The sequence below is a fragment of the Astyanax mexicanus genome, chromosome 5 (assembly GCF_023375975.1).
Source record: "Astyanax mexicanus isolate ESR-SI-001 chromosome 5, AstMex3_surface, whole genome shotgun sequence".
Classification (NCBI taxonomy): domain Eukaryota; kingdom Metazoa; phylum Chordata; class Actinopteri; order Characiformes; family Acestrorhamphidae; genus Astyanax; species Astyanax mexicanus.
In genome coordinates, this window is record NC_064412.1 from 25,824,787 (window position 1) to 25,849,510 (window position 24,724).

Genomic DNA, 24,724 nt, shown 5'->3' on the forward strand with positions numbered 1-24,724 from the left:
TGTAAGAAGTATATTTAAATGTTTTGACCGCCCTCCCAAACTATTGTTTTTACCACTTTTGGGGAAGTTGGGTCTTAATTGCGGGGGACATTATCTATTCCTTGATTGCTCTGTGATGAGAAGCTGAAATTAGCTTTTATTATTATTTTTATTTTTTTTATTGTTCTTCCTTACAAGCATAAGAATTCACTGTCTTAGTAGCAAGCTACCTAGTTATCTTTCCCATTCCACCTTAAATGGTGCAGCACCTTAAATGGCCATATAACATCGAAACTACACATTAAACTATGGTAATATAGTGGTTATTGCAATTATTAACAAGGAAAATACTCAAATTTGTGGGTTTCTTTGGTTGCTTGTGCCGCTATCTTGCCAGTTATTCTCAGCTCTGTGTTTTCATGACAAATGATAGATAATGTAGAAGATTTTGGTTTAGATTGACTGTGGATTACAGCTTGGAAACCTTCCCTGAAGACGTACATGCAGTTTAGCAGCTGCTAAAGAAATGGAAGATTAGCATTTAATAGAAGAAAGAATGAATATGAGTGAATAGTGCTAGGAAAGGATGAAAGTAAAGCAACAAATAAATGAGTTCACATAAAAATTACCACGGATTTGCTCTTGTAAGCCTGTCCTAGTATACTAGAGATAGTATACCAAACAGGTTTTGTATCAATCAAGCAGAAGTACAGTAGATGGGCAAGAATAAGCTTCATTATCAGAATACTGTGTCTTTATTATTATTATTATTTTTTTTTTCATATTTAATCCATTTTTATTTCCTGTCATGCATGCATTCACTCTGTTGTGCAGCTTTCCATGAGAGTTATGTATGTAAACCCTTAAGGTTACTTGGATTTCTGCATAAATTGGTCTTACATACTTTTCCCACCCTGCAATGTGAATGTTAACATGTTTTGTTCAATAAAACCATGCAAACATATTTTTTGGGCGGACTGTGTTTGTCTATTGTTGTGACTTAGATGAAGATCAGGACACATTTAATGTCCAATTTAAGCTGAAATCCAAGTAATCCCAAAGCGTTCACATACTTTTATTAGCAGGTTAAATTTGATGTGTGTGAAATAAATCTAAAATATTTTGAATAGTAATTAATTAAATCAAATGTAATCAAATTGAATCATATCATCAAAAATTGTGAGACTTTGGCCTTAGATATGAAGCTCTACAGTTTTATTACTGTACAAGAGACCGCCTGGCTGGAATGGACTTATCCCAGCTTAACACACTAACACACACAAAGAGCATAATCCTGAGGAAATATGATGTATGAACGGCCAGATAAAGAGGTGTTAACCAGGTCAGACATGTCTGTCCAGCCACTTAGCTTCCATTTAAAATGTCCAATCTGTCTTTGTGCTCTCGGTAGGTGGACACCGTGTTCCAGTTTGTAGGTCAGACGGTGTGGTGTTTAGTCTGTGAGCCTGATTGAAATATAAAAGCTTCAAAGCCTAGAATAATACATCAAACAGGGTGTGGCATTTGAGAAACACAAACATGGATAAACCCTGGTGTTTAAAATGCGCTAATGATGGTGTTGTTGTTGCAATTTGCAATGCTAGTCAGGCTTTTCCAGTGTGGAATAATAACGATCAAAGCCTTTGATAACAGGGGTGTTGTGTCTAGATGTTAGATATGACGCCAAAAACTTCCCCTCTCAAACCCGTGAGAGGAGTAGCTGAGTGACTAATGCTGTGGAGCTTTCAGAGTTTCAGAAGTAGATGTTTGTTTGTTTCCATCAAAAACAAGTTCTTATTAAGACAACATGTAAGAAACATTGTTAAGACTTGATGGTTAACTTGAAGGGTTATAACACACATTCATAAGCATTAAATAATGCATTTACAAAGCAATAAAGCTTTAAAATTTATAAATGGCATATGCATGTACTGCTTAATGAAAGTGTTGAAAAATTTGTTGCCACTTTAGGTTAAGGGGCCTAAAAATCTATCAATAAAATTGATATACAGTATATCATTCATAAATAGGTATTTGCAAACTTTATATCCTGTGAAACAATGTTTCATAAATGATGTTTCATTTTTTGGTTCAATTTTGTTCAGTGATAAATTTGCTGGTGTTCTTTGGATCATTGTCCTGCTGCAGAACCCAAGCACGCCTGAGCTTAAGGTCACAAACTGATGGTCTGACATTTTCCTTCAGGACTTTCTGGTAGACAACAGAATTCATGGTTCCATTAATCAATTGCAGCATATTGTCCAGGCCCTGAGGCAGCGAAGCAGCCCCAGACCAGTGCACTACCACCACCATGTTTTAAGATCAATATGATGTTCTTTTTAGGAAATTATGTGGTAGGTTTGCGCCAGATGTAAAGGGAAACACACCTTCCAAAAAGTTTCAGTTTTGTCTTGTCAGTCCAAAGAATATTTTCTGAAAGATCTGGGGATCATCAAGATGTTTGTTGGCAAATGTGGCAAATTTGTGTTCTTTTTGGTCAGCAGTGTTTTTGCTTTGAAACTTTCCCATGCGTAGCATTTTCGACCAGTCTCTTTCTTATTTTAGAATTATGAACACTCACCTTAACTGAGGCAAGTGAGACCTGCAGTTCTTTAAATGTTGTTTTGGGTTCTTATGTGACCTCATGGATGAGTTGTCCATGCCCTTTTGAAGTAGGCCGGTAACTCCTGGGAAGGTTCACCACTCTCTATTTGTGAATAATAAAACTCTTACTGTAGTTTGCTTTAGAAATTACTCTGTAACATTTTTTCAGACTTATAGATGATCAATTACTTTGTTTTCTCATCTGTTCTTAAATTTCTTCAGATTGGGGCATAATGTGTTATTTTTTAGATCTTTTAGCTGCTTTATGTTGTCAGACAGGATATTTTTAAGTGATTTCTTGATTCTACGGGTCTGACAGTAATAAGGCCTGGTTGTGGCTGGTAGTAAAACTGAACTCAGCTTCTCATTCATTTCTCTTATGAAATGAAATCAATATTTTAAATCTGATTTTTGTATTCACCCCAATTATCTTTGACTGATATTAAGGTTTAAAAAAAATAAATGTAAGTATTGCAAAAACAAAATAAATCTGCAAGGGGGACACTTTTTCACAGCACTGCAGTGCTAATCATAAATATATATTAAAATAGAGGTCAAACAGTTCACTTAGACCAAATGAAATAGAAACAGAAAATACTTTTTGATGCAGTTTTGCTGAAGCTCAAATCTGCAGTTCCTGTCCGCAGTCGAGGTTGAGACGGGGTTCTTTACCTTCCATTTTAAGCACAGATCTACAACTATTCATTTTATCGAAACAGATCTGCCACAACCATTTCCTGCGATTCTTTACAGAGTACAGGATGGAGGGAAGGTTTAAGGGGGGCAGCATTAAGAACAGCTCTTTTCTTTCAGCACCAGCTCTTTTCTGGTAGTAGTGGTCAGGTGCCAGTGAACAAGGGGTTTAATGAAGGCCACTACAAGAAAACAGAAACGGAAATATCCTTTCATTCTCCCCCGGCCTTTACTTCCTTCTCAAGCAGGGTAAAACAACTGCCCTGTCACTGGCCTCTCCTAAAGAACGCCTGAGGCAGCCAAACGTCCTCCTGGCTGGACTGTACAGAATGTGAGTTGCCTGCTAATCTCGGCAGCGGCCGGCCCATTGGTCCAGAGTGTGGGAAAGACAAGACTGGTGCCATGAGGTCACTAGAGACTGGTCAGAATGGCTGCTTTCACATGTGATTCATCATCACTGAGCATCACAGGGATGGACAATATGGCGACATTTTGGCACTATTGTAATAGATTACATTGCAATATGTTTTTTTCTAGATACAGCCTTTAAAAGGGTTTTATAAAGGTTTTTCAGTAAGAACCAGGTTTTATAAACTATCCTATCTACTCAAATAATCATTTACTCAAACTGTTCTTTTTCTGAGGAAAGAAATAGCTTCTGTAGAGTTTAGAATGGTATTGTGTAAATTCCTACTGGTATTGTATTGAGACATGTTTAAATGTTTAAACCATTTTCTGTGAAAGAAAAATATTTATGGTTTGGTAGATTATCACAACGATATGTCACAACCTTTATTGTTTCCATTTTGTACGTTTTGTTTTTCATTGTATGAACTGACCAATAGAAATGCTCCAGAAAGTTTAAAAGTTTTAGAATATCTCTTGAAAAGCCAGCAGTTTAAAGACAATCCATTATAACAGTATACTGCCTGACATTACTATGAATGGTTTCTTTAACTTATTAAAAAAATGGATTGTCTTTATAATATGACAAATTCCCTTATTTCTTTTCACTCATTGTCCTACACTCTTATCACCTTATCAGCTTGACTGAGGATATAGGAACACTTTGTAGTTCTGTAATTACAGACTGTGGTCCTTCTATTTCTCAGCATTTCACCCTGCAAAGTATCCTATATGCTCAAAAAAGACCACTTCAGTTTCTGAATCAGTTTCTCTGATTTTGCTATTTATAGGTTTATGTTAGAGTAAAATGAACATTGTTGTTTTATTCTATAAACTACGAACAACATTTCTGCCAAATTCCAAATAAAAACAGTAATTTAGAGCATTTATTTGCAGAAACTGAGAAATAACCGAAATAACAAAAAAAGATGCAGAGCTTTCAGACCTCAAATAATGCAAAGAAAACAAGTTCATATTCATAAAGTTTTAAGTGTTCAGAAATCAATATTTGGTGGAATAACCCTGGTTTTTAATGACATATTTCATGCATCTTGGCATGTTCTCCTCCACCAGGCTTACACACTGCTTTTGGATAACTTTATGCCACTTCGTTGCAAAAATTCAAGCAGTTCAGTTTGGTTTGATGGTTTGTGATCATCCATCTTCCTCTTGATTATATTGCAGAGGTTTTCAATTTAAAATCAAAGAAACTCATCTCTTATTTTTTCCCAGACTTGTATATAGTAGCTGTGAAGAATCCATACAACATATTTTAGAAAGCGGTAGTTGTATATGGTTTATCATCGTTGTACAATGAAAATCATGTATTTCAAAAACATTTCTATTGGTCTATTTATCAAGAGATTTTAACACAGTGTAAAGGACAGTTTTTGTGTTCAAATTATATAGGTAACAAAATATCAACAAAAATGAAGATACATATTTTTCATTGGACAGCAACAATATAACAAGTGATTTATGCACTTATGGTGCTTTGGGATAACAGTTAAAGGCAGAACTCTTTTTTCCAGAATGTAGATTTCATATTGTATATACACATACACACAAATACTAAAAAAAGTAACACCGAGTTTCACACTCTGAGACGCGTTTATCTTCAGCACATGGACGGATTACTTGAAGTGGAAACTCATCGACTGAAAGGAAAATTCTTTTTTGGCTTTGGCGTCAGCAGTGCTCATACCTGCCAATACAGTTTCATGAAAGCACACAAGTGACATAAGGACATAAAAAGGGCCTAAAAATACCCCAAATAAGCCACATATACACAAACCATTTACACACATCTGAACAGCCAAAGGAAAAAGCACATTACTTCATGCAAATATTTCAGACCGGTCATGATTCTATCAGTGAAACAGAGCAGGAGGATAGATTTACACTCTTTTTAGTGGTGCATAAATCTGGGCATTGTGTCAAAAGAAACAAAACAAAACTGTAATCCTTCAGTGCTTGGTAATATAACCCTTTCAGTTGAAATTAGTGCTGACAATGTTAACACATTAACATACTTGTTTAATCTGGAAAGTTTAAAGGAACAATCAGTAATAAATGAGAGTAAGTGTGTGAAACGGCTACAGGAGTCCAAATTCCAAACACTGGATCACTGCCCCATCAACTCAACTGATCAGTGAAAATATTTGTTTATATTTGTGACCAAAATGGCCATCTATAGTAGACACTAATGGTGCTGATAAATTACCCAGCTATGGTTAGCAAATCTTCCTGAAGCTCAATGATTACTTGTTCAGCAGAAAATAGCCAGCTTGCCTGTTTCCATGACTGCAGCACATTATTTGTGAGCTGTTGTCTATACCTGGCAACCCTAATTGTGGAAATGGGACTAGGGAATGGGGGAATGGGCAGTTTTCTGTGATGTATTGTAGAGTTCAAATATGAAAATACTGGCCTGTGCTGTCTGTGCTTTAGCTCAGCATGTTTTCTTTAATATCTGATGATACATCCTGATTATATTATGAGTTACAACAAAAAAATAAAATCCTGTACCTGTATTATTTTTAAAGCAAATTAATAATTTTACCAATTTGTCAGAAACTTTTTCCCATAATAGACTTGTTTACTTCTGATGTTTTCGCATTGCGTCATTACTGCATTACTTGAGTTCATAAGGTAAATTACTTTTATTATGTTATTTATGCTGAAAGATGGATTAAATCTCATAACTAACTCTCACTCTCTTTTTCTTCAAAAGTCTTTCTCTTTCTTTTCTCTCTCTCTCTATCAAACACACACACAAACACACAGCTGCTGCTTCTGTGCATTTTTCTATAATTTTGCTGTTTTCTATCCTACATGCTTAATCCACCAATTTATCGATTAAAAGCAGAACTTGTTTTACAGTTTCATCTGCGCTGTGGTAATATTTAAATCCATTGCGTACAACAAAGTAACTACGAGCATTTTCACTTTAACTTTCTGTGATTAATCACAGAATATTGTTGTGATTAAAATGATTATTTGTTGTTTATTCACTTTACTAGTTCAAATATACTGTAAACACTGCCAGTGTTCTTTCACATGCATGTTTTCTGTTAGAGAAAGTGAGAGTAATATATTGCTGTGCTAATGAACTGAGGTAAATGTAGAGCCAAGTCAGCGTGTCGTACAGTGAAAGGAAAGCATTTCTGGGTCGTTTTGGTAAACGAAAGTCTCTCATTTGGAACCCATTTTCCGCACCAGTGTCCTGCTGTTGGGCGAGAGTGCTGAGCGTGCCGTGAGAAAGCCGTTAAACAGGGTTATTACAGCAGCTCCAGCCTGACTGTCAGCTTTAAACACAGTGATCCTGCTGACTGCCAGATCCACCCAGCAAAAACAGGGGAGGATTCAGCTCTGGGTATTAAATCTGACTTCCATACACTCTGTAAATTCAGTAGCTGAGAATAGTGGAAACATATTTTAATGAGCTCACTGTAGTTTTGATTTTTATAACCAAATTTATGTTGTATTTTGTCTATACGTCTTCCTGTCTGTCTCTCTCACACTCTGATGTCCCTGAGATCTATCTATTCATGTCTTCTCAGCTAAAAAGTCCACAGCTGGTTTCGAATGGCCTTTACTGGTCGTATCTGGTTAAAAGCTGGTCATGAAAAACATGCAATGGGCTGGTAAATGTATAGGTTATCAAACAGTTTAGCTGTTGACCTTAATGGACTACTTCTCTTAGCATGACAAACCTGACAAACCCCCCCCCCCCCCAAAAAAAAATCTGATCAATCTGGTTAAGCTGGCTATCTACCACTGTAGATGTTTCTCTATATACATCTGTCTCTCCTCTCTCTCCCTACCTACCCTTTCTCTCTCCCTTTCTCTATCTATCACGGTCTCTCTCTCTCCCTACCTACCCCTGTTTCTCTACCTTTCTCTACCTACCCCTGTCTCTCTCTCTCTCTCCCTTTCTCTATCTACCGCTGTCTCTCTCTGTTCCGTCTCTACCTACCCCTGTCTCTCTCTCTCACTTTCTCTACCTACCCCTGTCTCTCTCTGTCCCTTCTCTACCTACAGCTGTCTTTTCTCTCTTTCTCTCCCTTTATTTACTTACCCGTCTCTCTCTTCCTTTCTCTACCTACCACTGTCTCTCTCTCCCCCTTTCTCTAAGTACAAATGTCTCTTCTCTCTCTTTCTTTCTCTACCTACAACTCTCCTCTCTTTCTCCCTTTCTTTATGTACCACTCTCTCCTATCTCTCCCTTTCTCCACGTATCACTTTCTCCTCTTTTTCACCCTACCTACCCCTCTCTCTCCCTACTTGTCTCCCTGTACTTTCTCCTTTTTCCCCTCATCTCTCTTCCTTCTAATTTCTCTTTCTCCTTCTTTCAGTCTACCTCTCTATCTACCTGTCTCTTTCCCTCCCTACCTCATTCTGTCTCTCTCTCCCTCACTCTACATGCCACTCTCTCCTCTCTCTTTCCCCCACCTACCCCTGTCTCTCTCCCTCTACTTGCCTCTTTCTTTCACTTCCTGTCTTTTTCTCCTCTCTCCCCTCACCTCTCTTTCCTCTCATTTCTCTATTTCCTTCTTTCAGTCTACCTCTCTATCTACCTGTCTCTCTTTCCCTACCATCTTTCTCCTCTCTCTCACTTTCCTTCCCTCTTCCCTTTTCCTAAATTTCCTTCGGGATAAATAAAGTATCTATCTATCTATCTATCTATCTATCTATCTATCTATCTATCTATCTATCTATCTATCTATCTATCTCTGCTTATTTGTCTCTCATTCTTTCAATCTACCTTCCAATCTACCAATCTCTCTCTCTCTCTCTTCTCTTTCTCTTTATGTCATCATCTCTGTTCCCCTCTCTGCTACCCCTGGGATTGTCTGTTTTCCCCTAACTTTCCCTGTACAACTAACTCCCTCTACTCCATACACACACACACACACACACACACACAGTAGTCATGGAAACCTTTCCTAGAAGTGCAGGCATTATTAGCTGTGAGAGTGGGTGTCTAGGGGGAACATTACTCTCTTATGTTGGTCTGTATACACCAGAGACTCGGGACACGCTACAGAGCACCAGCACAATCTCACAGCTTTTCTCACACCTACGTACAAAAATCCATTTACACCACTAATAAACACTATGAGGAATTCACACTTTAAAGGAGCATGTATCACCATTTATTACACAACACAGTGGATATTAAGCACTGACTGTGGCTTCGTTTGGCTCCTCAGTTACATAAAGGTGCAGTTCTCTCTGCAGAAGGAAAACAGGCAAAACAGAACCACGTCCAGTGACACAGGGGTGCACAGCTAGAGCACAGTCATATGAAAATACTTTTATAAAAGCATAAATCATATACAACACAAATTCATTCTTCCTAGTAATGTTTAAATAATTTTAATTACAGGACACCAAATAAACAAAAGCCATAATTTACCAATACGTATTAAAGCCACTCTGCAACTGAGTGTTTCTAGTCTTCACTATCAAGGCCTCACACTTTCTATTGCGCTTTTTTATTTAACCCTTTAACATCAATGCCAGCAATGTTTTTGCTGCTTCATACAAAAGAAAATTGCAAATTGTTAATTAAACATGAAATATAAATTGTTAATTAAACAGGATATCTAAAGTATTAAAATATTTTTCAATTTCACCTTTCAACTGAAATGAAATTGTGAACCTAACTCAAACTCAGCAACATGAGTCAAAAAAACGTAATCCTGGTCCTGTTCCCTCCTACCCTGCACAGTCTGCTCCAACGACTTCCTCTAATGATAATCTAATGACCCGATCATTAATGATCTGTTAAATTGATCAGCTGTCATTGGAGAAGGAGTGCAGGATCAGGATGGAGAAACACTGTCTTATATGATAGAAGTGAAAGCAGGGCCCAGCAATTAAAATACATGATCAGTGTATCCCAGTGTCCCAATTTCCATCTCAACACCTTAAACACTCAATATAACAACACTATTTCTTACTATTTGGCAACGTCATTAAATTGTACACTTCAAACAAGACATTAGGGTTTGGCATAATTAGCAGAGACACCACGCTAATGCTTAGCACTGGTTGCTGAACTCTATGGATGCCCATCCCTTCCACCTGAAAAAAAAAAAAAAACTAACTTTTTGTCATATCATTACATGACCTGTTATCTCATTATTTTGAGATACTATCTCACTATTTTGAGATATTAAGTCATTATTTTTGAAATAGTATGTCATTATTTTGAGACAGTAAGTCACTATTTTGAGATACTATCTCATGAGTTTGTGATAGTAAGTCATCATTTTGAAAGAATTTTTTTTTTTCAAAAGCAAACACTCTTGCTAGCTCAAAATAATGACTTAGTATCTTAAAATAATGAGATAGTATCTCAAAAAAATGACTTGCTATCTAAAAATAATGACTTAGTATGTTAGTAACTCTGTGTGGTGGTACTTTTAAAAGACACAGCTTCCTAGTAAATTAAATATTGCTCTACCAAAAAAGTTTGCAGGATGTTAAAGGGTTAAATAGGTTCAGCAAGCTCTTTATGATCCAAAGCAAGTTTTGGTGACCTCAGATTATCACAATTACATTTATCATTTATTCGTATTAGAATATTATATGCATATATCATATTGTGCAAGCGGTTCTTAAATAAGCAGTTACATAAACATACATCATTAGACTCTGATTGCAATCAAATCGATCTCATTCATGTAAAAAAAAAAACACCCTGTGGGTCACTTGTATTCAACAAAGGTAGAAAGGCCTTGAAGAATAACTGATTGAACTGAAAGCTGACACTAATCAAACTTTATTATACTTTATTCACCTTAAACTGAGGGACAAATTAAAAGCCAAAGCACCAGACTTACACTGTAGCCCCTGCCCTGTGCTGTTACAAGAAACCTTAAAGTATTCATCTGTTAAACACTGTGAACTGGAAACCACTAGCATACACTGCATGGAATGTGTCGGGTTTTATGGAACCTTAAACATGAGCCCAAGTAGAAAAATAAGATCACAATCTCTTGAATTGTTATAGCTAGAAACTTTGGTCCTCTCTAAAATACTTATAAGAAATGTTTGTAGTCCCACTTCCAGGTAATAATATTCCAGACGTTCTACCCACAGTCCTTTGCTTAAGCAGATTAACCCTCTGGTTAGAAAACAGCTGAAAACATTGGAAATTAAATGTCAACTTTCATACCCATATTGTATTTCTTTATAGGGCTGTTTTAAGATTACAAGATTACAGAAAATAAGAATTATTCTTATTATTAACACTTTCATATAAACAGAAAAAAAAACAGAAAGACACAGTTACAGTTCATCATTTCAGTCCAAGAATGGGACTGGATTACGAATAAGATTCCACACGTGCAGTTCGCAAATACACATCTGACTGTAGTTGTTAATTAAATGTATATTCTGTAAAAGTTGAGCACTGAGGCTCTTTGACAGCCTAAGCCTCTGCTTTAATCCAAAGGTTCCCAACCCTGGTCTTGGAAGATCCTCTGTGCTGCACGTTAAAGATAAAACTAGCCTACGTTGACTTATTTAAAGCTTTTATAGTGTTTTAATTGATTAGTATTTTAGTTTCATTAGCTAATGGAATGGGAATGAAATTGTATCTATATATAAAAAAACACTACTGTATTTTTGCATTATAAGGGGTCAGTGCACTTTATAATCCAGTGCACCTTGTGTATGAATTTTACCAGCCACTCCGCTGAAGTACAGCTTTATACAGGAGTTTCAGTTCAGTTTTTCAGCACCAGGGCTGGTGTAGCATTAGCATTATCTGCTAATCATAATTTTTCTGTTCAGAGGTGAGTATTATCAACCTGTAGCCTGCTGCTAACCCCGGCTAGCACTGCTAGAGCAGCATTAGCATTATCCGCTACCCACGCTAGCTCTTTCACCCTTTAGAGGGGAGTATGTTGGACTGTAGTTCCTCAGTGTAGCGCTGTCGGACGGCATTAGCCGCTACTAATGCTAATGCTCCGGTCTTAATGCAGGAGAAATTTGTGAATCTAAGCTTATAAATAGACGTTTTCAGGAGAGAAATCTGTGTATATTAACATTCAGCACTCGTTTGGTTTGGTAATTGGCCTTGTAAATTGGGGAGAAAATGGGATAAAAATTAGAAAAAAAAAATTTAAGAGTAGCAATATAATTCAATAGCTTGGGAAGAAATAATGGTAAAATACGTAATCAGGCATCTTGCGGGCAAAGAAAACACTATATTAATGCTAATACAGGCCTGCCCCAACCTGGTCCTGCACAGTTCAGATCTAACACCTCTGATTCTAATATTCAGATACTCTTCAGGTAATCTGGATTAACTGAGTGAGATAACATTCCCAGGTAATACTGTGGGGTGGGATACGTATATACAGGGCGGCGATTGGTCAACCCTATTATTAAATGTGCAGAACAGGAGGTACGCCAAGACTAAGGTTGAGAACCATGTTTTAATCCACTTAATCGTTAACCTCAGCAGTCAGTATTTTTGTAAACGGACCGTAGTGCGTATTGATAAAGAAATACACCAAACTGACTTGATTCAAAGGTGTGCACTATATCCCAGACAATATTCTCATGTGGGGCTAACATGGGTGGAACATGGGCTAGGTGGGTTACACATGAGCATGGGATGGGGATTCAGTTGGCCTTCCCAGATGAGCCCCGTCATTACAGTCAACCATAATCCCATCTGGGCCCCATGAGTAATGTACAACCCACACAGTGCCCATGTTTAACCCCCCCCTTGCCCCATCCCTGACCCTGATATTACCCATTGGTAATATGGACCTGTGAAAAAAGTTTCTGGTTCTCAATTGACAATATTACTTCCACACGACTGTGAAAACGATGAAAATGGATCTGTGTTGGTGTCATATTTTTTTCTTTATGCCAGAATAATGCACGCATTTGAATCAGGAGCTCCTTGAGCAAACCTGTTACAAAGTATGTTCAACACCTTACCATGCGTTCACACTGGCAGGTGACACTGACAAGTCACGTGTTTGAGGCTGCTTGCATTGTCACATGTGTGCAAGCTTTAGCATAGATAGTTAGCATGCTGGCTAATCTATCAAATTATCTACTACCTTCTATAACACTGCTGCATTTCACCATGTAAATATAGCACAAACGTACGGAAATTTGTGTTTGGTAGATTAGGTATTTCTTTGTTGTAACAAAGCTTCTTGGCAATAAAACGTATACAGTTGGAAAGCCACATCATCACATTTGTAAGGGTCATGCATTTGAGGGATTAGCTGCAGAGCTAAGTATGTGAGTTGCATGCATGAAACAGTTGCCAAATCTTTCCCGCCATTGCCAAAGAACTTATTTTGGTACCTGATTGGCAGCACCTGTGAACATGGGCGCTGTTACACTGACCACTAGGTGGATGCTTCAAGAATCGGCATGCCACATTTGACTGATTTAGATAGGGCCTGCATGATAGGGCAGCTTCATGCTGGGGTTCCTCAAAACCAAGTTGTGGCATTATTTGGAGTGAGCCCTGGTACCAGTATCTCCAAACTGGAGGCCAAGAAGGTTAGTATAGCAGGGGATGTCAGAGACACCCCAAGAAGATCGTCAAACATCAAACAAGTCAATGGCAGAATAAACCGTTTGGCACTGGCTAAGAGGATTTGGTCATTTTTTATGAGCCCAATCCACATGCTCTGCTGCTCATCCCACCAATGCATGTTCTTCAATGCAAATTTGGCAAAAAGGGAAATTTATTAATGTGGGCTCTGAGTGGTCCAGCGGGCTAAGTGCTGCCACTATCATCAGGAGATCGCCGGTTCGAATCCTGTTCATGCAGCTTGCCATTGGCCACCTAAGCCCTTTAAGAGCACAATTGGCCTTGCTCTCTCTGGGTGGGTAGATGGGTGAAGGAAAATTAACAGGGTTTACTGCCAAGAAGCATTGTTACAACAAAGAAAGAATCTACCAAAGACAAATTTCCTTACTTAGTGTTCTATGTTTATATGTGCAAAGATGCATCATATAAATAATCATGTCTTCTATGTTTTGAACTATAATTTTCACACAACAGAAGCTAGGGGCCTTAGAACCCCATTTCTGTGATTGGTTCAAGTTAGGAAAAGTTCAGAAAATCTCAAATCTTCGATTTGTTGATTACAGTTTGTCGCTAAGCTAAATTGTGGCTACAAATTGCATCCCATCATAAAAAACGACTGGTATCTTGTCACTGTGTCCTCTGCCAGTGTGAATGCATGGTCAGGCTGCATTGTTTAAATCCTCACAAAAAGGTTACATCATCTTGCGACTGCACCCAGCGCCAGTGCGCATCATACTCCAAATGCACTTTGCCGTTCATTTTGCAGCTTTCCAGCTCCACCTTGCCGTTTTTGTATGCTTTGCCTTTATTAGGGCTTAAGTTCTTCCCCAACTTCTCAGCCAGGTGGGCTTTGGGGGAGTCCATCTCAGAAGCTTGCTTTAACACAGTGTCCAGGACTCCATTATTACCTTTCTTGTGTTCTGTGTGATTAGAGTCTTTGCTGACCACAGGAGAAGGTCTGTCTGCTTCAGGTGCTTTTTTGACCTGTCCTTTTGGAGAATCTTCTTTAGGGGCAACTTCTTTAGGTTTTGCCTTTTGATTTTTTGCCTGTGATGTTTCTGTGCCCAGTTGGGCAGAGCAGACCACAGACTCCGCCCCGCTGGAGGGGCAGTACTCGTCCAGGTCGTCTGCCAGCGTGTCCAAGTAGCTGCCGATGGAGATGTTGTCCAGCTTGTCGTGGGGGTCCGGCAGGCTACTCCAGCTGCCCCTCCATGAAGCATCCGGCCCCTCTCCCAGGCTGTACTGGCTGCTGGTCAGGCTGCTGCAGTGACTTGTCAGCAGCCCGCGCTCTTCTAGCAGCCACTTCACTGCCTCAATGCCCTCGTGCAACGCCAGCAGCTGCTGCAGAATCCGCACGTCCACTGCCCGTAGGTGAGCCTGCGTGTGGAAAAATACAGAAACTCATGTAAGCAGAGATATAATAATAGGGTAGCTTTTGCTAATTCTTCTTTACCTGTTGTGCTGAGCTTGCCCGCTTTTGCAGTCTGTAAATTAGTATTATGGTAAGTTGACTAATTGGTTATTATTTCTGGTTGTTATAGTATTCCGATGGAGAGGGATATTTCAGAATGATTTAGACCGAGGAAACAGCAAGAGAGCTGGGCAGTGAACTACAGTGTCTACTACTAACTGTTGGTTGATATAGCATGGCATATCTTGTGGTGTTCCACATGGTTCTACTCTAGGTCCAATGAAACTGATGTTTATTATTATACAACTGTAGTTCGGAGAGTGAAAGACTGAAATGTAGGCTTATATAGTTACAGATTCTAATGAGTGAAGCACTAAACACAAACAAATGTAATGTTATGAAAATTACAGGTGGAAACTTTACATATTTCAGTGCTTAATATGTTAATGCAAGCTGAATAGTGTTTTCAGAAGCACCTTGGGATGCTTCTAGTACCACCAGTTGTACCTGTACCACAGTTTGAGAACCACTGAAGAAGATAGAGCACGTCTTCAGCATGTGTCAAAATGAAGTTTGTCTGCTCCTACTTATTCCTTTATATTTAGACTGCAATTGGTTCTCTTTGCAAATAAACAAAGAATGACCAACACAAACTGTGCAGCAACAGGTACAAGGTGGAGCAGCTACATTAGATGGAAGTGTTTAAAAACTCCAGGAGCACTGCTGTGTCTGATCTAACTGTTTTAGCACAACACACACTAACACACCACCACCATGTCAGTGTCTCTGCAGTGCTGAGAAGAATAATCCACCACTCAAATAATACCTGTTCTGTTGTGGCCCTGTGGGGTCTGGACTACTGAAGAACAGGGTGAAAGGAGAATAATACAGTGTGCAGAGAATCCTACATAGAAACCTACATCAAAAAAATCTGCTTAGGACATACATAGATAGTCCACACATAGTGCACATATAAAAACGGAACTGCCAAAACAGCCTACTTTAAATCCATTTGAACGACACACCACATAAGATAATCATTTACATACACAAAGGTACAGTATATTCAACTGTTAAAAATAAATGAATGCAAATAGCAGGCAATAAGCAGTCATGCACCACTTATAAAACAACAGGTCCAACATCTGTCCAACTGTTAGATGTGATAAACTGTGCTGACAGATCATCCCTGTGAAGCTACACTCCCCCAACATTCCAACTGCACACTTTTGTGAATTGGCTCAGCCTTCTCCTCTTGTTTGACCTGCTCATTCTGAAGCATTCTGTCATTCAGGTGCACAGCATAGTTAAAACTGCCAGCTAAAATTGTTCCTACTGAGACTGCTTATTTAAACTTCTTACAGAAAGACTATTTTGTTAGACTGAGTTTTATTGGATTTATTGGTTCTGGCTGTTGGTGTCTGTGTAGAATTAAAGTTACAATCTAGCCTATGGGCAATGTACATATAATTTACAGACATTACACATATATTTTTACACTGTATACAAAGTATACATTGTATGAACAATACACAGACTATACATATATATTATATAATACAAGGGAATTAAATAATACGCAGATAGTGTACAACTTATTTAAAGACAAAATACACAATAAAAAGTTGTATGTTGTAGCAGATGGTTTAACTGGTCAGCCACTCATGAAGGTGATGGTTTTAGGAAAGAAACTGATACTATGCCTGGCAGTCCAAGCATGCAGGAAATGCATGCATGCAATGGTTTTCTCGTGTTTTAATTTAATAAATACTTGTAAATATACATTAATGATTATATTTCTTCTAATATCATCAGACATTAAGGAAATATGCTAAGTTTAAGCACTGCCAGCTCATGTCAGCAGTTTTTTTTTATTTGGGCTGTGCAGTACTGCACAGAACTTTGTAGGTTTTATCCTCCAAATCTGCCCACCGCCATTCTGTCAGTCCCATTTCCACACTCTGGATTGACAGGTATAGACAGCAGCACACAAACTGTAGCCATGGAAATGTGCGAGCTGTCAATTTCCACTGAGCTACAGTAAGGTTGATAACCGTAGCTGGGTAATATACCATCACCACTTGCATATTGCATAGCTCATGAACTACTTTGCTTAATTAATCTTGTTTGTGTTTTGGATGTAACGTTAAATAAACTAATCAGTGTGCCAGTTGACTTTTGCACGTTGATACCTTAACAGCGCCACGCTTTTGCGTGTCTCAGCAGAGGATACTGACCTGCGCGTTCACACTGTGAAGGTGCGCCATCAGCTCCTTTAAGGGAACAGCAATGGTATTTTATTCTGTTTATTGCTGAGGTAAATGTTGGGTGTGCACATTGCAGCGTATCCGTGCGTGTGTGTGCAAAAAATTTCCCATTGGTGTGTGTGTGTGTCGGTCAATCCTCCGAGATTTTTCTTGAGGGTTTTTTGTTGCTTGCATGGGAATCATAGCTTGATTAAGATAATTTCTTAACTATTTATCAATTTGCGGAAGTGGGACTATATATTAATACAGCTCCCGCATCGCCTGGATTGATTAAACTCCCGCCAATAACAATTCAGTTCTGTCCCGCGCCGCATTCACTTTGATTAATTTACCTGCTTCTGCTGCCCTTAGCTGTGAACGGAGGTGAGGTTTGTAAACAACTTTGCCCCGGAGACGCTTCAACGCCCTGCCCTTTGGCCACCCGCGTCACAGGTTCGCTGGTTCCAGACCAGCAAGATTGTGGGGTCTGAACGGAACCGGCTTTTCTGGCCCAACGCAAAGAACCGTTCGCGAACCTGGCACCAGCACCGGCACCAGCGCCTTTCATGTTAAAAGAGAATAATCAGTAGAGAAGCCTGCTAAAAGGAAAAGTAAATGAAATGTTCAGCGCTGAATTAGTTCTAACAAGGCTGATTGGGCCTGCGTGTGTACGCAGCAGTTGTGCCTAATCTTAGTGTGAGTTCTGCAGTGGTGCTGACGAAAGCCAGAGGGCTATTACAGTAAGTGCTGCTGAGATTTATGGAGCACTCTGACAATATCAATTCTCCTCACCAACTCTCTGCTCCCTCTGCTCTCCTCACAGCACACTGGACAGCTAGCCTTTCTTACACTAATGTAAGCTAACACTAAACACTAGTAAAAATGATGCTTTATAACACATAGGTATGACAGTTTCTACAACCTTTTTCTAAATGTAATAAAGGCACTTTGTGTGTCTCATGAATACATTATGTAAGTGTTTTGTACAATACAGGACCGGTTTCTAAATGGACCGAGTGCTCTTAAGGTGCATAATACATTGGCTCATACTACTCTTCCACCCCCTAGGGACTAAATCAATACAAAGTTAAAATGGAGAGCATTGATCCTCAAACTGCTCATCCGGCAATGTTGTGGATTGATGTAGTAATCTCTATTCATATTTCATCTGTCAACACAGTGAGGAAACTACTCTACTTCTACAAGGGAACAGGACTCTGCTTCTAAAGGTAATGTACTTATTTATTTAATATTATAACCAATTTACTATGGTTGTGCATTGTGAACACCTATTTTGTTATTCCATGTATAATGTTCTTTTACTATTTTGCCACATAACTCTTCCTGCACATTTTTAACATATTAAAACACTCCAGATTATCCAGTTTGATTTTGTAATGTGGGCTTATTTGCAGCGTTTTTACTGGATTCAATTTTTTTGTATAAAGTTCCCTACAAAAGTAAAGTAGAAGCATCATTTCAGATATACTATCTCAAGCCTGTACTCACTCATTTGTTTTTTTTTTCTTTTCATCCCTTGTTACTTCCATATCAGCCATTTATTTTCAGGACTACCCAATCCTAATCTGACCTTTTTCTTTATCCTACACCCACAGCCACACTGACCTCTCATTAATTGTCATTTATTTTCACCTATGGCTCCATTAAACTGCAAGTCCACAAACCTGCAAGACCAGCAACACTGCAGCCGTCAAGAAAACTGTACTTAAAGCTTTCATGTTTCAGGGAGAGAAAAAAAATCTATACTTTGCTCTTACATCTGAAAAAAGCCAATTTGACCTAGTATGTTGGCACACACAAGGAATTTGGTTTTGGCTGTTGGTTAGTTAACCTACAGTTATAATATAGCTTATAGTACATATATAATTTATAGTCTATTAACACAGTATATTAGCAATACACATCATACTATATTATATAATAAAATGACTTTAAATAATATGCAGAAAATGTACAAATTATTAATACATAAAATATTGTTATGATGGTATTAGGAAAGAAGCTGTTCCTATGCCTAGCAGTCTTAGCTTGCATTAAATGCATGCATGCAATTCTTTTCTCTGCCCATTTTTTTCTTTCAAGTAAAATTATTTTTAATTTAATAAATTGTAATATTATATATATATAATTTTTTTTTTAATCTCTTAGAAACTACACAGTGACCACATTTTTGTTGATGGCTCCATACATTTCTTCAGTGCAGGTCCACAAATTGAGACCTACAACAAACGTGCAAGCCCAGCAACACTGCAGCTCTCACAAAAAACGTATAAAAAACGTTTTAATATTTCAGATCTGAAAAAAGTCTGATGTATTTCCAAACATTCTTCCACTATAAGAAGATTCAACACTGTGGGAATGAAAGAAAAAAAACTGCTGTTCAGTACCATGGTCTAACGCCCCAAGAATCCAGACCTCTACATCAATTACACTGTTTGGGATTACCTGGATTCCAATAAGCAGAAATACTTAAGCTTTTAGAACTGAACTTTAGAGGTGAAACAGAATACGCCCGAGAAGAATGGAAGGTAAAGACTGGGCACAATACATGAGATATTTAAGCAATAATGTATCATTGCGATTTTACCACAGTTATTTTATCGCGCTTTATTGAAAGATTTTGAGTTAAAGAGGATGAGAAAATACAATCTGTTTGGTTATAAACACTTTGCGAGTTAAAATAGTTCCATTGCTGCTCTGTGTGTAGCTGTGTAATACATGGAGAGCTTTGGTTACAGTGCATTACCAGCTGATAACAGCACTCTTAAAATGCCACTCAGCCAATCACATTGCAGGGTCGAAACCAACTGTGGTATAATACATTTTACTTATGTTGGTTACTGACTCTTATGCAAAAAAAAAGAAAAAAAAAAAGAAAGACCAAATAGAATTAAATGGTTATGTTTCCTACCAGCAGTGTCCAATACTTTATATATATTTATATAGATTAAGTTTATTCTTGGACTGCACAGCATTTTAAATGACACTATATCTGCACAACATGCACACAATGCTATACTGCACCCGTATATTCTTCAGCTTAATAAACGTAATTAATTAAAGTATCAAAAGTATTTGCTTATTTGGCTTAATACATTAGAACACACCCAGAAATGCACCTGTGGTGTTGTTGATTGATCAGGACATGAACTGAATGAAATGAGAGCTCATTCACAAATTGCCAAATCAATACTGCACTAATAATAATTAACAATCAATATATTGTGCTGCAGCTCTATATGATAATGTATTGAGCTGTAATCCTGTGTCCTCTCAGTGAACCACTCTGATGAAGGCAGCATTAAGCATCCGTTTCTCGCTTCCTGCAGCTTTTTCTCCAGAACCTGCTGAACTCCAGCAGCTTCCACCTCCCACTGATCTCCAGGCTGTTGCAGCACTCTGCACTCTCAGAGCCACCAGTCACAAATCATCTCTGTCAAAGATCAGCTCGTGGACCAGACTGCGATTCCTTTTCCAAGGTTTAACTGACTGCAGGTTTGTGGAACCTGTGGAGAATACTTTTTTGAAATTAACTGATTTATGTGTATCATTTTAATATTCATAAAAAATAAATTACGCTCAAAACTGAAAATAACTGTAATGTAAAGAAACTGAATCCCAAAACTGTGTGGAAGTGATATAAATGTGTCCATGGGGAAAACTCACTTAAGGAAAGTAAATGTAATTCATTATGCTCTTACACAATTAAGGCCTTTTTAGTGAATTACCATATATCAACCACTTATCACTTTTTTTTTTTATTTGAACAAAACACGCTTTATTTAAAGTAATATTTCCTAATTCATGATCAAATAAAATCACATACAATAGAATAGATGGTTGATATATTTGTTTTTTTTTTTGGAAAGGCTCAATTATTAATGTGCTACAAAGGTGATACCACAGAAGAGTCTGCTTAAATCTTTAAAAGTATAAAAGAATAGATGTAAAAACACTATTTAAAAATGAAAAGTTTAATTCTTTATTAAACCACAAATGTAGCAGTTTTATTTCTGAATGTACAGGGACAAAATTCATGAAGCTTGTACTGATATATTCTGTTATTTTCAGACTTAACTCTCACAATTAGGCAGAAAAACAGCCATGGATCCCAGAAATGAAGCCTAGTTTAAAAATCCTACAACACACCACTGAAAGGAAACCCTTAGAGACCTAAATGAGGCAGAAAGGATCTGCTGTAAACAGTTTGTGACCAAACTGCATTATTTACTGCTGATGTCAGCCTCACTAATTACAGTACAAAAGAGAGAACGAGAGGGAGAGCTGTACAGTCCAGGAACAGAGGAGGAGGAGAGGGAGGGGGTTATTTTGTGTTTTGTTTATAAGGGTGTCAAATTTCAGAGAAACTTCATAAATATACTATATACTATATAATATAGTCACAATCAAAATATAAATAAAATCAACATAAGCTACAAAAGTGGACTGTGTATCATCACTGTCACGACAAGACCTTGTATCTCTTTAGATTGCACCAACATTTTTTAATCAATGGACCAATAGAAAGCCTCGCAACTAAGTTGTGGTGTTAAAAGAAAGTAAAGGTGTTTACTCCTCATGTAAAGTTGCCATTATAGAGATACAAGGATTTGGAATTGTATGAGTACGTATGTGCGTGAGAGACCAAAACAATTCTAGTTTTTGTAAAAAAAAATATATATATATTTTTTTTACAGTAAAGATTAGAAAACTGCATACAGAAGGGCAAAACAGGTCTCAGTCACTGCAGCCAGTTTAGGTTATGCTTATAGGCTTCACTGCTCAAATTACCTTATGCTCCATATACAGCTCTAGAAAAAAAATAAGAGACCACTTAAAATAATTCTTTCATTTTACCAAATTGAAAACCTCTGCAATATAGTCAACTAAGAGGAAGATGGATGATCACAAGCCATCCAACCAAGTTAAACTGCTTGAATTTTTGCACCGGAAGTGACATAAAGTCATCCAAAAGCAATGTGTAAGACTGGTGGAGGAAAACATGCCAAGATGCATGAAAACCAGGATTATTCCACCAAATATTGATGTCTGAATATTATAAATATAAAGGTCTGAAATCTCTGCATCTTTTTGTTATTTAAGCCATTTCTGATGTTCTGCAAATAAATACTCTAAATGACAATATTTTTATTTGGAATTTGGGAGAAATGTTGGAATTTATAGAACAAAACAGTAATGTTGATTTTACTCAAACATATACATATAAATAGCAAAATCTAAGAAACTGATTCAGAAACTAAAGTAGTCCCTTAATTTATTCCAGAGCTATATCTCCTGACAATTGTATGTCCTTTTAAACCCCCATAACACTAAATGAGAAACTGTGCAGCAGATGATGCTAAAATAGAGTGTGAGGTCCTGCATGCCAGGACAAGTAATGTCCAACACACCCAGACAGATTATGTACTGGATTAAGCAAACACTTCAGTTTAATTCCTCATATCACTTTGTTTGTGCCAGAGCTTTTATGCCTGAGTGCACACACACAAAAACAATACAGCTTAGACTGGGCCCCAAAAAAATCCATCCCAACATTACCTAACATAACCTGACCTGTTCCATTAACTGTCACTATGAGCCAGAGTCTGATTTAAACCCAACATTTTTTAGTAAGTAGAGCATTAACTGACCATTTTACCTAAAATTCCAAGTTGTTTGATTGATCAAAATCTGTTCAGAATGATGGTAAATGACAGTGGAGCAAAGGAAGAGGCATATGTCTATTATTTAAACATCTCATTTTATTATTATTATTATTTTTTTTTTTATTAATTCATTTTGCGGCGGTCTCTAGTATGAGTAAATGCCCCTCAAGCCAAGGTGGCCTAGTTATAAACACCTATAATATATAATACACATATACATTTCACATGACAACTCCACCTGTTTTTTTTTTCCTGTTGTGTTTTAATTTTTTCAATTTACTTAAATCATGTTACATTAAAATCACTTTTTATAATCCCTCACTTCCTGAAGACACTGTCACATGTAAGTCTGTTACAATGATTATGATATTATGAGTTTTGGTACAATGTATTTAAACATGACCACAATATATATATATATATATATATATATATATATATATATATATATATATATATATATATTTACTGAGTAGAGCCTATTAATTTAATGAAAGGGTATCTTTTAAATTCATTTAGATTTTTAAAAACATTCATATTCCATGCTGATTCTAATGGCAAAATATTCTTAAAAAATAAAGTGCCTATGCCTTTATGTCATCATTGTATTAGCGGCATTGAATGGTTTTAAAAAGACAAAAGACAATATTATTGTTTATCACATTTATTTTTGGGTCATTTATCATTATCCAACCCGCTGTGTCACCAGACATCGAATCATGAACTGTTCTTACACGTATCCTCCAAGAATACTGAGTGTGTCTCCTGTTTACATCTCAGTTTTTCTCATTTTCTCAGGTTTAGTTTTCCCCTTTTTTATGTGTGAGCAACTGAGTAGTCCATCAAATGTTACATACTGAACGCTCACCAGGCTCTTTATTAGGAGCATATTTGCTTTTTTAACATTATCATGCTAGAAAAGTAAATTGTGGCCATTAAGGGAGACATTGTCAGCATTAATACCGAAATAGGCTGTTGCATTTGAGCAAAAAAAAAAAAAAGTGTATAAAACATTTTTCACACATTACACCACCTCTACCAGCCTGCACTGTTGACACAAAGTAGGATAGGTCCATTGGCTCGAGCTGTTGGCTCAAAATATTGACCATAGCATCTGTATGATGATCCTCAGCAGAAATGAGCAAAAATCATCAGATTCTGTCCGTGTGTTTGTCTTCATCATTAATCCAGGAGAGATAATAAGGTGACCATGATGCCACACCATGACACCAGGCCTTCTGCCTGGCCGTTTCTCAATCTGCGTTCTTGTCTGTACTTGCGTTCTTGTGGACTCGGAAAACGTCATCAGTCGCAGCCCAAGAACTGTTCCAATTCAGAAGATCGCAGTTAGCCAAGTACACAACTAACCCAGAATGCACCTCGCAGCAGTATCAGCGTAATGCAGGATGAGAAGGTACATAACTGTAAGCACCTGTAAGTTTTCAAAACAGTACTGATGTGTGCTAAAATAATGTTTTAAGTTATTTTTAGGTGAGAATGTAGGGGTTTATACTTCAGATATGTGGTTTGTTGTTAAGAAAGCGGCAAGGTAAAAATTTGCTCCTACGTTTTCGGAACAACGCTTCCCGCTCTTCTAAGAGGGTGACGTCATCAAGTACACAGCTGTTCCAATTACACAACAACCGCCCCGCTTCCTCCTGTACTCGGGAGTCCACACTCGCGATCCGAACTTCCCAAGTCCGTACTTTCCGAGTACGGGAGTACAGACTAGTGTACTTGTGTATTGAGAAACGCCTTTTGTGTCACTTGTGACAACAAATTATTGCAAGCAGTCTGCACACTCAACAGGACAATGCTCATCCACATACTGCTGCCATATCAAGAGCTTGCTTTAAAGATAAACATCTTAATTCATGTCCAAAAGCAGTGCCAGACCTATCCCCAAATGAAAATGTGTGTGATGTGATTTGACATTAATTTGACACTCCACCTCTACCACACAATTTGCAGGACTATTCAAGCTAGATTGGATGGATTTTTGCAGGACACCATTAAGAACCTCTACAACTCCATGCCAGATTCTTAACAGCACTGCAGTTCAACACTATATAAAGCACATTTGAACTGACTTAAAGCTGTGGACCAGAGCGAGAAA

At 37.7% G+C, this 24,724-nt stretch overlaps 1 protein-coding gene across 2 annotated transcripts in view; it reads right to left on the reverse strand.

Moving 5' to 3' along the window:
* lurap1 (leucine rich adaptor protein 1) overlaps positions 1-24,724 on the reverse strand; it is a 230,770-nt gene that overhangs the window by 193,622 nt on the left and 12,424 nt on the right. The window contains exon 2 of one of the 2 annotated variants that reach the window (XR_007439296.1): positions 11,508-14,641. Coding sequence is in view for 1 of the 2 variants with exons in the window: in XM_007248290.4 (XP_007248352.1) it covers positions 13,946-14,641 (696 nt within the window). In the remaining variant the exon portion in view is untranslated. Of the gene's footprint in view, positions 1-8,817; positions 14,642-24,724 lie in introns of those variants that run through there. The other variant, XM_007248290.4, reaches the window with a different exon arrangement.